Source organism: Saimiri boliviensis, chromosome 5, assembly GCF_048565385.1.
Source record: "Saimiri boliviensis isolate mSaiBol1 chromosome 5, mSaiBol1.pri, whole genome shotgun sequence".
Taxonomy (NCBI): Eukaryota; Metazoa; Chordata; class Mammalia; order Primates; family Cebidae; genus Saimiri; species Saimiri boliviensis.
The window spans coordinates 1044063-1059882 of record NC_133453.1 but is presented as its reverse complement, the minus strand read 5'-3'; the positions used below and the strand labels follow the sequence as shown (position 1 = coordinate 1059882).

Genomic DNA, 15820 nt, shown 5'->3' with positions numbered 1-15820 from the left:
GGAAACCAGGCCTGCCCCAGCCCCGAAGCCAAGAGGGCAGGTTTGTGGTGTGCTAAGTGTGTGCCCTGAGCCCCTGGTCTGCTGCCCAATCTTGGGCCAAGTCAGCACCCGACAGAGGGCAGTGGGGCCGACAAAGGACTGACCGGTCACTCCAGGACACAGCCCCAGCCCGCAAGACCCGGGGGGCCAGGCACGGCCGAGACTGGAGGCAGCCTGCTATGGAGAACCAGGCCTGGGTTCCAAGCCTGCCTCAGCCCCTGGCTGGCCCAATGGGCCTGTGACATCATGGCATCCCATCCACCCAGCCACCCGTGAGGCATGCCTCAGGCTGTCTGGGGGTGCTGGAAGCAGGCTGCCTGGGGCCGGTGGACACTGTCCCCCTTCCAGGGCTGCTCTCTATAAGAGAGAACTCTTAGGTGCAATCCTGTCCTCCAGAGAGCCCGTTCACGAGAGAACAAAAGCTTCCTGCCAACTTCCCTATAGAAAATGTCTGTTTCTTGGGTAGCCTTCCCTGATATTTAACCGGCAGCTTCTCCCTCCTGACTTGTACCCATGGGGTGGGGAGTGGGTGACTAAGGAGGGGGCTCACTGGGGCAGCCTGCAGCCTGCAAGGAGGACGGACTGGGGGGGTGATGCCAATGCCACGGGCTCGTTGGGGCTGAGACAGCGAGCGCGCCTGGTTCTCAGGGCCTGTGCCTGTACGAGCTCAGCAGATCCCGAGTGCCAGCAGCAGAAGGCGGGTGCCTGACGGTGCAGGGATCATGGCTCATGAGGCCTGAAGGATCACTGAGAAGAGGTTTTTGGGGTAGATCCTGGGATGTCACCTTAAGAGATGTAGACAGGTCCCCACTGGGGACATTGGTGGAGACCTCTGCTGGTCTGCAGCTGGATGGGGACTTGGCCCCATGCTCCTCCTTAAGCTGTCACTCTGGCTGTAGATGTCAGATAGACCTGGGTGAGGCCGGGGTTCCTGGCCCAGGGCAGTGCCCTTCCTGACCCTGCCAGCTCTTAGGGGAATTCAGAGTCCTTCCCAGAGGCACCCTGTGCTCCCAGAGGTGGGCTGGCCTGACCTCATTCCCTGCCCGGAGGCCACAGGTTCTGCCTCCCGGGCTCTCTGCAGACAGAGCAAGAGATACTGAAGAGGGAGGAGGCTGTGGCGAGGCTGGGGGCTGAGAAGGAGCAGCTGGCCCAGTCTCTGAACAGCCTGCACCAGGAGGTGGATGGAGCCCAGAGGCAGCATCAGCAGCTGCAGGTCAGCTGGGCCAGCAGAGCTCTGCGTACCTCCGCCCTGGGGCAGATCTGGGGTGGGACCCAGGAGGGTGTCAGATCCAGACAGTAGCTGGTGCACCTCTGTCTCAGACGTGCACACGTGGGGAAGGTGGAGCTGGAACCAGGACCCAAGGCTCCTGCCCTTCCGGAAACACCGAAGTCCCCGTGGGAGCCCAGCCTGGGCTCTGCAGAGCAGCACAAGGGCCAGACGAGGGCGGCGAGAGAGGCCTGGGGCAGGGCTGGAGGCCGCCACCTGCTGGTGTTGGGGAGGAGTCCCCGAGGCCTAGGGGCCCAACACCCACAGGAGGGGCCTCAGGGGCTTCATTCTCCCTCTCCACACTGGACACACCCCCATCCTCAGAAACCAGCAGGGAATGGGGCAGGATGGGCAGGAATCAAAGTCCAGTGCCCGCAGGACACCCAGCCCAGCCAAAGGGAACCCGGGATGCCATGAAAACAGATTTTAAGCCCATCCTGGGGGCTGCGGCTTGGTCTCCAGCCGAGCGAAAGCCAAACTCAAGGCTCTGTGGACTAAATGTGTGCTCCCAACCCCATGGCTACTGGGCAGTCTTGGCCAAGGCCAGCACCTGCAGAGGCCAACGGGGCTGACAAGGGCAGGTGGAACACCCCGGGGCACTCCTGCCCTGGGGTTCTGTGTGGCCATCGGTGAGAGACAGCCCGAGTTCTCACTCCAGGCCCAGAAGGCAGAGCTGGAGCAGGCGCACACCCAGCGGCTCCAGGAGCTGGCTGTCCAGCACCAGCGGGACCTGGCCGAGGAGGCAGAGCGTCTGCGTGGGGCCCTGGAGGCCCAAGGACGGACCCACCAGCAGCGGGTGGAGGTGCTGGAGGAGCAGGTGAAGTCGGGACCCCAGCCCCCTGGGTGAGGGCGGAGGGAGGGGACGGGAGGACTGGCATCCCAGTAGGAGTGACTGCTTGAATCTTCTAGCAACAGGGGCTCTCCACTGCCACTCAGTGGGCTCCAGGCCCGCTCTGGGCACTGCCCACACTTCTGTGCTGTTGAGGGCACGAGGTTTATCCCACACCTCACTGGGAGGAGGAGCGTGGATGCTGGGGCAGGTCACCACCATCTCCCAGCCTCCATTGCCCTGTCTATAAAGTGGGGTGGGGAGGACAGCTCCGATCAGGGCTCACCGGGAGACCGAGGGGCTTCGACAGCACCTGGCACGCATGGCTGTAGCAGAGGCGGCCCCTGCACCTGTCCTTCAGAGTCACGATGGAAAGAGTGTGGCACGGTGGTGCATGGGGATGAGGTGGGCGCGGTGAGTGGGTAACGGAAGCACGGCCAGCGTGGGTGTGTACTGCCTTCCATGCCCACACGTGTACATACCCGTGACAGACCTGTGGGCTGAACCGTGGAGCCATGGAGCTCAGAGCGTCTGCACATTGCACAGATGAGGAAGCTGAGGCTGAGGCCCAGGAGGAGACGTGACTGCCCAGTGTCAGCCCCGACTTACTGTCCCTGACCACCAAGTACTTTTGCTAAATTTGTTAGCAAAAGGACATTTATTTCCTTATCATTCCGAGTGCTTGCTTGCTTTTTTTTTTTTTTTTTTTTTTGAGACCAAGTCTTGCTCTGTCAGCCAGGCTGGAGTGCAGTGGCATGATCCTGGCTCACAGCAACCTCCACCTCCCGGGTTCAAGCGATTCTCCTGCCTCAGCCTCCCGAGTATCTGGGATTAATGGTGCCCACCACCACACCTGGCTAGTTTCTTCGTGTGTGTATTTTGTGAAAAACGGGGTTTCACCATGTTGGCCAGGCTGCTCTTGAGCTCCTGACCTCAGGAGTTTGGGAGGCCTGCCTCAGCCTCCCAAAGTGCTGGGATTAAGGCGTGAGCCGGCACCCAGCCCCATTCTGAGTGCTTTCGTAGCCTGAATAGAAGAGAGCCCACTGCCGGGGGTGTGCAGTGGCCATGACCCTGAGCCCTCCACGGGTGGGCAACGTGGCCATCCGTGGTAAGAGGTGGGACTGCACATCCCTCTCTGGCAGCGACAGAGTCAGTCTGATGTCCGCCTGATGTTTCTGTCCCATGCGTGCCACCTCTCCTCGAGAGCTGTGGACTATGGCCTCCAGCCCTTCCTATCACAGAGCCTTCCACGCCACTGTGCCCTGGGGCCCCGGCCGTGCCGCCTGCCCTCCGACCGAAGCCACTGTCCTGTCCCCAGGTGGCCAGCCTGAAGGAGCAATTGGACCAGGAAGCGCAGTGGCAGCAACAGGCACGGCTTGGCCAGGTCCTCCCAGCAGGGCAGCGAGCCCTCTGCAAACCATCCAGCAGCCGGCCGCCTCGGCCCTCACCGGCCAGGGGCCCTGGGGAAGCGCTGGAGGCCCCAGGCTGCTGGGGGAACCACTGTGGGAAAATCAATGCCTTGTGCTCTGCATAAGAGGGACAAAGCTCAAACGGGGTGGGCATGATGCCAGCAGAAAGCACAGCCTACAGGCAGCCACCACCAGCCACCACTCACTCCCCAGGGGCCCCAGGCAGCCAGCAGTGCACTCTGAGCCTACTGACCTCAGAGCTCCTCTGCCACCCTGCGGGTCATCACCTCCAACATCCCCTTCCCCTCCGGCAGACAGCAGGGGCTTGGGTGCCCCCACAGCCCGCCCCCTGCCTGGCGCCCCCACAGCCCGCCCCCACCTGGCACTCTGTTTCCGCTTCAGTGGAGCTGGTCTGGCCAGACACCCGGGCCAGGCCCTGTCAGGCCGGCTTCCCCAGCTTCATTCCGTACCCTCAGCTCCGTAAACACGGGAAAACACGTGGAAAACATTTCCACCAACCGGAGCCAAAAACAGAATGTCCTGCAAGGCCAGCCACCAGAGCCCCACGCCCAGCGGCTGGAGCCTCCGCATCCTGGAACTTCGGTCGTTGCGGCGGCAGGTGGCTGAAGTGACTCACTGGCCGTCAGAAGCAGGGGAGCGTCACGCTGAAAGCTGTTACAGAGCTCCCCGTGTTCCTGGCCTAGAAACGCTGGGAACCGTCCGGCGGGACTCCGGCCGGGCTGCCCTCTTGGCCACGTGGCGTGGGCCACCTGCAGGCATCTGCATGCCTTGCCTCCACCACCATTGCTCAGAGTGGCCTGTTCTCCCCTCCAAAGTGCCTCCTGCTTTACAGCCGCTCACCTGTGATCTCTGCAGGCACCAGCCAGCCCGGTGAATCCCCGCATGTGCACAGCACCCATCCCAGCCGCAAGGACGTTGGCCTAGGGGTACAAGGCCAGAGGCTTCCAGCACCCACCCCGTGGCAGTCACTGTGAGCCGTGGCCAAGTGGGCAACAAGATCACTCAGGGACTTAAAAGAGTCTATCCTGGCACACCTGGCTTTCCGGCAGATTTAGTAATGGAGTTAACACATGCTGTGAATTGTGCAAAACCAAGCCCTAAAGAGAGGTGAGCCGAGGGGTCCCTTCCCGCCTGTCACCTCTGCCTGAGGTTACAGCTGGTGGCTGTGTTGAGGGTTCTGAGGTTCAGCCTCGGCTGTGGGGGAAGAGCTTCGTGACCCATGAGCAGAGGTGACTCCAGGAAAGGAAGAGTCGCAGGTGGCAGCGGTGCTCGGACAGGCACCCCTGGTGTGGCCAGTCAAGAGTGGAAGACAGCAGGCGGCTTGCCCCCACTGCTGGGGAGCGCTCTGCCAGATGGCGAGTGGAGGGTCACCGAGAGGCAGCGTGTGCTGCTCAGGGCCTGGCACGCAGTAGGCACGTCCCCTCCCTTCCTCCCTCCCCACGCACAGTCTCCTCATGGAGGGGGCCTCCCACTCCGCAGCCCAGCAGAAGGACTGAGGGATGGCCAGGTGGGAGGGAGGAGTGGAACCTGGAGGCTCTCATTGCGGGACAGGAGACTCAGCATGGGCCCCTCCCGCCCCGGGCAGCGGGAGCCCCTGTGTGTCCCCAGGGCTGCGGTGGCCACGCCTCCCACTTTGCATCCCTGAGGCGCCCAAGGGTACTGAAGCTCCCAGCACGGGGAGGTGCCCAATGCGGCTGGCTGGCCTTGAGGAAGGGAACCAACGGCAGGTGGGAGGGTCCCAGGTGATTTCTGGGCGTCACCGTGAGCAGACAGTTTCAGGACCCTCCTTGCCCTGGCTGCTCACGGGGAGCACTTGAAACGCACGTGGGGGCCTGAGAATTGTGAATCTTAACAAGTAGTTAAATCAGCATAGGAGATGCTACTTTTACTGCCTCAACAGGAAGGGATGTCTTCAGAAAAGAGGCTGTTTCTAGTGGAAATACACTGGCGCTGTCTTCAGCGTGTCCAGCGCTGGTGTGTGGGCCCCTGTGCAGGCCTCACCGTCGCTGAGAACCGAGCTGGGGCTTGGAGGGCTCGCCCTCCGCTCTCACAGCGGCCCTTTGAGCACCTGGTTTGCCGACGAGGAGGAAGCCGGGCCGTGGGACGAGGCTACACGAGGGTGACAGGAGGGGTCAGGCCCAGGGACCCCACAGGCCAGGCCAAGGCTCCCCCTCCACTGGCCTCACCCCAGACCCGTCTGCCCAGTGAGGGGCAGGCAGAGCGTGTGAACCAGAGGACGTGTCCCAGATGCTGGGGTCCTCCTGCCCCTTCATGGAGGCAAGGCCAAGGGAGGGGGGCTGGAGAGAGGAGGGGGCTGGACCCCTTCCCACGCCCTCCCCAGAGTCGAGGGGAAAAGCCCGGCCATGGCCGGCAGCAGCCAGCCTCCAGCCCAGCAGCCGTGCAGCCCCGGACAGCTTCTTAAGGTTTTGGTTTCCCGTCCATAAAGTGGGGTGGCCCCAGCCCGAGGGCCATGGTGTGTCTTACATGAAGCATCGCCCAGGCTGAGGCCAGAGCACTCCGCTAACCGTGGAGGCAGGTCACCTGCAGCGGCTGTGGCTCTGGGACTGCTGCCTCCATCTCCCCAGCCTGCAGGGCAGCCTCAGCCATGGTCCAGCGGGTCCAGGGTGCTCAAAGGAGCAGCCCCTGAGGCCAGCCTGGTAGAGGCGGCCCAGATCCGTGGTGCTCCTAAAGGGAGGGTCTGCCTCTGGAACCCACAGTGAGTGTGGGCGTCAGTGAGAACTCAGAGGTGGGAATGGACCCCCAGAGCCACCTCATGGAGCTGGAGCCACACGTAGGCCTGTGGCCTCGGAGGCCTCCACGGTCTGGCTCTTCCTCTGCCTGCCCTCTCCGGTGGGCAGAGGGGATACATGTGCCCCGGGTTTCTGAAAGCCAGGAGACCCTCCCCCACACAAGGCGGTGATGCAGGCAGACGCCCAGCTCCGGACTGAGACAGAACACAAAATCCCTTCGGATTCCTGCCACCCCTGAGGCTCGCCGAGGAATGCGAGGCAGTGGGGGTGTTGAAGGCCCCCCCGGCCTCTGGCCAGGAAGCTCTGACAGGCCCTCAGGTGCCCGGGGAAGGGGCGGCACCCTTTGCAGGCATCCAAAGATGGCACTGCAGACCGACACCGGGAGGGGACAAATGGAGATGAAGGCCCGGGGGGTGGGCACGGGAGGAGGGGCCCTGTGGAACAGATGGCGGCACCCGCAGACAGGCCAGGCAGGGTGGGGGCAGGGCCCCAGGAGATGAACCCAGCCCTCCGGAGCACCCCAGGGTGAGGGAGGCACGCGCTCCGGTTGGCCAGAGCCGGGGCAGGAAGTGGGCCAGCTGGACCAGCGACGTTGTTTATCTGCGCTTCCAAAACATTCATACTTTTTGAATTAATTGCAAAAAAAAAAAAAAAAAATGCTAGCAGGGACACATAGAAAGGAGAATGTAACCACCTCCGTCATTCGTGGCCCGCAGAACCCGTGAGGCGGCGCCGGTGCCGCCTCTCCCTGCACGCCTGTGCTCAGGACGGCTGTGGCCATAGCGTGCATGCTCCTTGGAGGACTATTTTTTTAAAGTTTTGCTTGACACGATACCGTGAGAGTTTTCCCGAATCATTAAAAACGGCTCAGAGCATGGTTTTGTTCCTTCGGAAGCTCCGGGCATCAGAGGACCCCAGGCCTGAGCGGGGGCCCCCTCTTTCCGTGGCTTGCTGTCCCTGCTGTCGCAGAGCCCACAGGGAATGGGCCTTTGTCTCTGGCACTCTGGACGGTGCTGCCGATGGGAGGTGGGGTCCCGTCGCCCCCAGGACAGGGAGAGCCGAAGCCTGAGCCCACGCAGCAGTGAGCATCCTGGGAGGGAAGTGGGAGCCTGGTCCCCCCGTTTCCTGAAGAGCAAGCGCAGAGGTCCGGTCATGGGAGTCAAGGCGTGTCCCGCTCCACGTGCACGAAAAGAGGAGGTACAGGGCCGCTTCACAGACCCCTCCTCAGGGTGCCAACTGCACCGAGACCCCAACCAGCCCACAGGGCAGTGACCAGGTGAGCAGGTGGGGCAGCCCTTGGCCCCTGTGAGCTCCTGGCCTCATTCTGGAGCACGAGGACGTTTATTTGGGGTTGGGGCTTCTGGGGCAGGGGACCTGCCCTCCACCTGCCACTTCTGGGAGAGAAGGAGAGGAAGTTAGGGGTGGGCTACAGCCAGCCAGCCCTGCCCCCGGCAGCCCAGACCCCCACTCTGCGGGGACCCGACAAACAGGCCCAGCCGACCAGGTGCAGGCTGGAGAGGGCACCACCCCAACCCCTTGGCCTGCGTGGAGCCCCGAGTCCTGGGCCACCCTGAGGGCAGCTCCCGGGGAACCCCATCTAAATTGCACACACACTCAGGCCCTAAATTAAAATGTCACAGGCCGGTTGGGGAGGCTCAGGTTTCCTGGCCACAGAACATGAGTCTGCTTGATAAAACAATTTTGGTTTTGATAAATGTGGATTTTCTGTGACAGAGACAAAGGCGCCCTTGAGTCCAGGGGGGACCCTAAAACAGCACATTGCTGAAAAGTCTTTCCTGATAATATTTTTAGCACCTGAAAAAAACATTTTTTTCTTTTTTGCCTGCGGAGTAGTGCTGGTTTTTTTTTTTTTAAATGAAATGAATGCCCAGCAGCATTGGGGCCTGTTAACCGCCAGCTCCCCAGGCTGGTCAGCAGGCTACGTGCCCAAGGGAGTGTGGCCGGGCACAGGGTCTGGCCCACTGCCAGCCGCTCTCCAGGCCACGAGCTCCAACCCTCTGGGAAGAGGACGGGCCTGAGCATTTCCAAACGATGCTCAGCGGACCCCGTCAGGCCCACCCGCCCACCCGCCTGGAGAAACAGGCCTCCCCTCGATGCAGCCACTGAGTGCCACAGTGTGCCCCGAGGTGCCCTGGGCCCTGGGCAGCCCTGCCTCCAAGTTGACCCAAACCAAGCGCAGAAGTGGGTTGTTCCCCCGGCCCGTCTTGTGTGCCCAAGAGGTCAGCCGTGCCGAGGGCGCCTGCGGCCTGGGTAGCTGGCCGTGAGGGCCAAGCAGGTGCTTGCGGTGGGAGGTGGGTGGGGAGCAGGGACAAGGCAGGCGGAGGGCCAGCACCAGTGGGGGCCAAAGCCTCACACGCCATGGCCATGCCTCTTCTGCGGAGAGATCCCGCCACCTCCCACCTTCACAAACCTGCAGGAAGGGCTTTCCAGCCGGGCCCCAAAGGCACCGAAAGGAGGGCTGCCAGGTTTCTGTAGAGAAAAGGCAGATAAAAAAGCGTTCCTCCTGCTTCCCGCCTCAGTGACGCCTGGCTGCTCTGTTCCTGAGGCTGCTGCATGGGGCCTTGTCCTGACCCCATGGCCTGTGCCAGGCCAGCAGGAGGCAGGAGCAGCCCTCCCAGCCCAGGAGGCCAGGGCTGGGCTGAGGAAGGGGTTAAAGCATGTCCCTGAGGCCCTGGGTGTGTGCATGCCGCCTCCGTGCATGTGAGTGAGGGTGCATCTGTGCGTGGAGACACGTCTCTCCACCCAGGTTCACTCTGAGAGCCGGCCTCAAGTTGGGATTCTACAGTTCCATGCCCTCTCTGGTTCCTCCCAGGAGGAACTTGACCGTCCTGACCCTGGAACCATGGCTGTGCTGCTGTCTTGGAACTCTGAGAGCTGGGACCATGACCCAAGGGCTAGCTGCAGGACAGAGCCCTTCCCCTCCCCGGCTCAGCTCACCTCTCTGCAAGTAGAGTCGCCACCCCATGCAGGGTGGGAAAGGCGCCAGGCACAAGCTCTCAGGGGGCACCGACTGTCAGGGCCATGCCAGTGCAGGGTCCCCCCTAAAAGTCCCGCACCTGGCCCTGACGCCAGGTCTAAAGGGTCGTGAACCTCTGAGTGAAGGCACTAAGTGCAGGGTCTGTGAGAACCAGCAAGCCCCTCACACACAGAGAACCCTCCTACGCTTCTGAAAAATAACTGCATCTGGGCCTCCCGGCAAAACAACACGTGCTCACTTGAGACATTTCAGAAAATACAAACACGAAGACAGACATGGAACCACCCAGAAACTCAGTGGTAGCTGCCGTCACGCGGCCAGCAACACCCAACACCAGGATCTAAGACAGCACTGCGGGCTGGGTGGGCTCCAGGAACCAGACCCTGCTGGGGGCCTGGGGACAAAGAGGTGGTCCCGACTGGGCCCCTGAGGAAGCACAGATGGACACGGAGCGATGCCCGGGCCAGCGGCCTGAGAGGCCATGGGGAGGGCTGGGCAGGCCACAGGGTCAGGACCCTTAATTCAAATACAGGGACTCAGGGTCCTGTCCCTGCCTGCCAAGGCCGGTGTCACGGGCCCACTTGCCCCCAGGGCCTGAGTGGACCAGTCTTTCCCATGGAGGGTCTTTACCCAGGGGTCGACCCGAGGTCCCGAGCCTCCCAGGAATCTCTCCTCATGTGGCCACACAGACGCAATCACTTAGTTCCCTGACTCCAAGTCTCCGGCCGGGCTCTTCCTGGCACAAACCCAGGCAGGGAGTCGGGTCGCTGGCAGCGTGCCGCTGTGGCCGGAAGCCTGGTGACCCCAGGCTCAGGGCTGGGAAGGGGGCCTCATGGCACAGGCCTCTGGCCACTCTGAGAAAGTTCATCCAGGCGCTGCCCGGCCACGGCGCCCCCTACCCCGTGAAGTCACGCCTTCGAGGCCGGCCCAGCCCCTCGGGCCTTAGGGACGCAGGGGACGCAGGGGACACAGGTCTGTCCCGGGACAGCCCTCAGGGTCCCGGCGCCCCCTCCGGGCTGGGGACGGGGAGGAGCGTGGACGGAGCCGCCCGCGCGCCGCGCTCTCCCACGGGGCCTGGCGCTTTAAGAGCCGCCCGTTCCGCGCGGCCCCGCCCCGGACGAGTGACCGCCGGGCTGGATATTTAAATCGCGGCCCCAGGGGCGGGGCCGGCCCCGAACGCGCTCCCGCCAGGCGCCGACCTCCGCGGAGCGGCAGCGAGAGCGCGGCCCGGCCGAGCGGGCGCAGAACGCGGAGCCCCCGACGGCGCGGCCCCCGCGCCCCCCGCGCCCCCCGCGCCCCCCGCGCCCCGCCCGGCCACCCCCGCGCGCAGCCTCAGCCCCGACGCCCGCCCCCCCGCCCCGTCCCGCGCTCCCCGCGCGATGCGGCTCGGCGTCGCCTGGGCGCTGCTGGCGGCCGCGGCCCTGGGGCTCGGGGCGCGCGGGGTGCGCGGCGCGGTGGCGCTCGCCGACTTCTACCCGTTTGGCGCGGAGCGCGGCGACGCCGTCACCCCCAAGCAGGACGACGGCGGCTCGGGGCTGCGGCCGCTCTCGGGGCCCTTCCCCTTCTTCGGCGCGCGGCACTCCGGGCTCTTCGTGAGTATCCCGGGCTCGGGCCGGGTGGGGGGGCGCTGCCCGCCGGGCCCCGACTCCGCCGCCAGCCGCTTGGCACCGGGCGCCGAGGTGGACTGAGGACAGCGGCCGGCGGGGGGAGCGGGCGGGGCGGGGAGCGGAGCGCGGCACCCCGGGGCGGACCAGGGGCCGGGACCGCCCCGGTCTTCACGTTTCACGGCGATGCGGCCTCCCGGGCCTCAGTTTCCCGAGTGGGGCGCCTGGCCGGCGAAGGTGGCGGCGCCTCCTCGGACCCCGGGGTCAGGCCCTGGGGCACCGCTGGTTTCTCCGCAGACCCGCGCAGGCAGGCTCGTCCCTCCCTCCCCTCCTCCCCGCAGTCGGGGGCTGGCTGCTCAGGCTCAGATCCTCCAAACTGCGGCCAGGGACTCAGGACCACACGCTCAGCTCAGCTCGGACCGGCCCGAGTGCCGCTTCTGTCTCCGCAGCTCCCAGAGTGTGACCCTGGGCCAGGCCTTTGTGGCCGCCCAGGGAGTAACATGCTGCACCTGGTGACTGTCGGGAGCACTCGCCGGGACTGCACTGGCACCTGGCGGTTCCCTGAAACAGCCCAGGTCATATCTAGAAAACTGCTGGGCCAGCCTCAAGTAGAGTCCCCTCCAGCTCCGTCACCGCTGCCACTTCCACCATCAGCCCTCCCTTACCCTCACCCACCCCCAGCCTCAGCCCACCGCCAGCCACATGGCCTCTGCCATCCGTGCTGCACTGCCAGCTCCACATCAACACCACCTCCTTCAGCCCACCACCGCTGCCACCCCCACAGTCCCCAGCTTCCGGTTGTCACTGTCCGAATCCTGAGCATGGCTGTCATCGCCCCTACCCACCCCCACCCCCACCCCCCAGGCCTCCTCCACCCCGCACCCTCCAATGCGCCTCCCACCCCACAGCCACCAACACCACCCACAGCACCCACTGGGTTTCCCCACCTGCTCAGGAAGGCCTCCCGCACGTGGTGGCCGCTCTGGGCAACCTGATGCGGTGGGAGGAGCAGCTGTGCTGTCATTGCTACCCCCAAAGTCCCTCTGGCCCACGACTTGGGCAGAGGAGCGGGACTGACTCCCAGAAGTGCGAGGTGGGTGGGCAGAGCAGCGCTCGGGGTTGGCCGGAGCTGGAGGAGGCCTGTATGCCTTAGGAATGGGGCACTCACGTTGGCACCATCCTAACAGAGCTCAAAAGGCTCCCTAGGCATTTGGGCCAGGCTCAACTTTCCCACTGGGAGTCGCAGATGAAAATGTTATTGAAATGGTTAACCCACGGAACAGCCTCACCAAAAACATCTACCCTTGCCAGAACCACTGGGGGAAAGCGCTCTAACGTGGGAAGATCTGCTAGGAAAACAAGGGTTTTGTCAGAAATGAACCTTCCGGCTGCTAACAAAACATGTGTCTCCATCAGAGCTTTCTCCGGAAACAGATACTGTTTGAAAAACATTCGGGCCGTGGTGCCTGCAGTGCGCTTCGCCTTTCTGTTTGCTTAGCAGGAAGGAAAACGGAACGCTTGAGGTGTGGTGCCCAGGACACCTTGCCCGGAGCAACTGAGGGCTCTGTGGTCAGGCTGGAGAGAGAAAGGGTGCTTGGCAGCAGGTTAGAGCTGAAGCCAGATGGAAAGAAGGGAGGTATTTGTTCTGAAGGAGGTGGACCTCCCTGGGGCCTCCCATGCCCACCTGGGCCAAGCAGACCCTCTTCTGAGGCCCCTGGCTCTGGCTCCTGCCCAGCTCTAGTCAGCGGGGGCATGGTGCTCACAGGCCCTGGACCCAGACTCACATGTCAGGCCCAGCCAGGACCTTCCAGCCCCATCCCGCTGCAGGGACCTCAGCTCTCCCCCACCTCCGGCCCATTGCTTGGCCAAGAGTAGGCTTGTTGTCTGAATGAACAGAAGTGGCTCCCTCTGACGCTGCCCACAAGTCACAGGAGAAATTAGAAGCGCTCTCGCGTGACCTGGTGCTTCTCCAGTCTTCGTCAGAAACAGCACGTGGGTTCTGGCCCTGGCAAGGCAGCTCTGGCACATGGCGGGTGGCCCCTTCCAGAAGGGACCCTTCGTTTTGCTGCTTTTCTGTGTCGTAGTTCCTGTGTTTGTGGTAAGCTGTAAGGCTCTGAAAGTGTTGAAAGTGCATTTAATTGCTGAGGTTCTACACGCGGAGGTAATGCTGCCGAGGGGTGGAGCACTGGCTAGCCTGCCAAGCAGGAGCTGCCCGTGGCTGAGGAAGACGGAGCTTGCAATGGTCCGCGGAGCCTGTGCAGGTGGAGCGGCTTCCTGGGGGCAGATTCCGGGAGTAAGAGGGAATTTCTGTTCCCTGCCCACTACTCGGAAGCCCTGGCCCCTGGCACAGCCCCCACCTGCAGCATGGGCTTGAGGTCACGGGAAAAGCTCCATTTCTTTGGCATCAGAACCCCTGACAGAGCCCTGAGCAGAGGTAGGGAGGATTTGAGGATTGAGAGTGGGCGGTGCCCTGCAGAGCCCAAAGGCAGGAGAGAGGAATGTGGACAGTCAGCCTGACCCTGGCTGGTGCTGGCCAACACCCCACTCTGCCCTGAGGCTTGGTGCCAGCACCCCACTCTGCCCTGAGGCTTGGTGCCAGCACCCCACTCTGCACCCTGAGGCTTGGTGCCAGCACCCAACTCTGCCCTGAGGCTTGGTGCCAGCACCCCACTCTGCCCTGAGGCTTGGTGCCACACCCCAGATCTGCTCACTCTGGCTCTGCATGGACATTCCCATCTGGGCACAGCCCCAGCCCTAACCGTCCCAGAACACAGAGCCGGGGGCAGCTGCTCTGGTGTCTGCCTTCACACACAGCCTGTGACCTTTGCCAGGTCGTTTCTTCCAGGAGCCTCTGTCTCCCCACCTGTGGTGAAGCTCCTCCGTCAGTTTATCCTGCGTCACACCCCATCACTGTCATGGTTGTGTGGTCACCAACCTGCCCTGACCCACCGGGAGCCTCAGTGGGACCCAGGCCAGTTTGTGGGTGGATCTGGGAGCAGACACGTGGGGAGAAATCACTGCCCTCTCCGCTCATCTCTGAACTCATGAAACTCCCCAGCAAATGCAGGAGCCCCTTGGCTGCGAGGAGGGTCCTGGGCTGCCCCTTGGCCACCCTGTCCACTGAGGCTCCAGGGCTGGCCCACCGCCTGCTGTGGGCTCAGCCAACGTGGTCCTACCCCTCCTCGGCACCCGCTTCTTGCTGCTGCCTGGGAGTGGAAGAAGCAGAAGGAAGGGCATTTGGGGAAGTGGAATGGGGCTGGAGTCAAGGAGGATGCCGGACTGAGAGGGCCTGGCGGCTGCAGGTCACACCCCGAGGCCAGGACAGCTGTGATCTGCCTGGACCTCACAGGCAGCCCTAAGAGGATGGAGCAGGACAGTCGTGCCCTGTGCAGATGAGGAAACCGAGGCTCAGAATGCAGATGCAGGGGCCTTCAGACTCCTGGGTCCAGCTGTCTCCTTACCATGCCGCCCCAAACTCAGTGGGACCCAAACAGAAGTCCTGCTTCCTCCCTGCCCCCACCTGTCTCTGTGAATGAACCCGAGAGCCTGCCTCCTCTCCACGTTAGCAGCAGCTCCGCCTTCATCTCTACGGGGACCACTTCCCAGCTGTCACTTCCCGACGCATGCTCCGTCCCCGCTTGCCTGGACACCTGTGGCACCCCCGTGCTGACCTCCGGCTCCTGGCCTTTCCCTCCAGCCTGCCCTCCTCTGTGCAGAGTGGCCAAGGGAGCCATACAAAATGCCAGTGGGATCCTGTCTCTCCTGGCCAGAATCCGCCCCCCACTTCCCCGCCCCCGCTCTCCCCGGCCCCGCCCTCTGTGCTCCCTGCAGCTCGTTAGTTCTGACCTCGCCTGGGTCGCCTTGTTTGCGGTGTGCACCCCATGAAGGCAGGGACCACGTCTATCCTCATGCCAACATTCTGGTGGTGGGCTCAGAGTAGGCCTCAGACGACAGCCTGGGACTGCAGTGCTGGTGGCGCCCTGGTGAAGGACTCTCTCTTCCACCCCTGCTGAGGCCAGAGGACGCGTGCAGTGAAATGGCTGAGCCCTGAGCAGTGAGTCCTCCTGTGCCACACCCACATGGTGGGCTCACGGTGGTGACCACCAGCACGTCCTGCATGCTGTGCTTCCCAAAGCAGAAGCAGTCCCACCTTCCCTGACAGGGTGGGTCTTAGCCAGGGGTCAGCTTTTCCACACACATCTGCAGCGCCTGCACACCAGCACGCGCCAGCCTCAGCCCGTGGCCAGCTCCCACCAGACTGGCCTGACCCACTGCATGGGCACAGCTATTGGAACCTGGTAGTGTGACGGGGGTCCTGGCTGCCTCCTGGGCCCCATAAGGAGAGTCTGTCTGCAGTGCCTCACCTCTGCAGCTGACCTGCTTAGAGAAGAGGCTCACAGGGAAGACAGATCAGTTTGTGTGATACTGACATGAACTACTATGTGTGACACTTCTGTGTGTGATGAAAGGTGGCCATGAGAAGCCAGGAGCAGCAATTTGTAAAGGTGACAAAAAAAAAACCTTTGGTTATCATTTATACTGCCCTCTGCCTTCTAAGGTCTCTGGTTTCTGACGAGCCCTTTCTTGGCTGAGCAAGCTGGAGTAGGGCTGGGAGCCCCTGGGCTGACAGGGCCAGGCCGTCCTGAGTGAGGAAGGAAAGAGGCTGATGCAGGTAGGAGGGGAAGATCCTGGAGTGGGGATGAGCCTGGGGTGAGGCTGGCCTCTGCATGAGGCGCAAGATGGTCCCCACACCCCACCAGGGAAGCCATGAAGAAAGGACCTGTGTGTCTGCAGTGGGCACAACACTGATAAAACTGCAGTCTTTGGCTTCTTGCTCTGGCTTCCTGTGAAATCCTCAACAAAACCCTTACCATACCTTAATGACTGTGGCCTTGATTCTCTT

At 63.1% G+C, this 15820-nt stretch overlaps 2 protein-coding genes across 10 annotated transcripts in view; both read left to right on the top strand.

Annotated features, from left to right (window-relative positions):
• Positions 1-7316, top strand: part of CROCC2 (ciliary rootlet coiled-coil, rootletin family member 2) — an 80799-nt gene extending 73483 nt beyond the window's left edge. For 2 of the 4 annotated variants that reach the window (XM_074398739.1, XM_074398736.1), the window contains 3 exons: positions 1121-1252; positions 1965-2123; positions 3454-7316. In XM_074398739.1, coding sequence (XP_074254840.1) covers positions 1121-1252; positions 1965-2123; positions 3454-3669 — 507 coding nt within the window. In that variant the 3' untranslated portion in view covers positions 3670-7316. Of the gene's footprint in view, positions 1-1095; positions 1253-1964; positions 2124-3453 lie in introns of those variants that run through there. The other 2 variants (XM_074398737.1, XM_074398738.1) reach the window with 2 other exon arrangements.
• A 3342-nt stretch (positions 7317-10658) lies between these two features.
• Positions 10659-15820, top strand: part of SNED1 (sushi, nidogen and EGF like domains 1) — an 89756-nt gene continuing 84594 nt past the window's right edge. For all 6 annotated transcript variants that reach the window (XM_074398734.1, XM_074398733.1, XM_039469739.2 and 3 more), the window contains exon 1: positions 10659-10905. In XM_074398734.1, the coding sequence (XP_074254835.1) occupies positions 10693-10905 (213 nt within the window). In that variant the 5' untranslated portion in view covers positions 10659-10692. The remainder of the gene's footprint in view (positions 10906-15820) is intronic.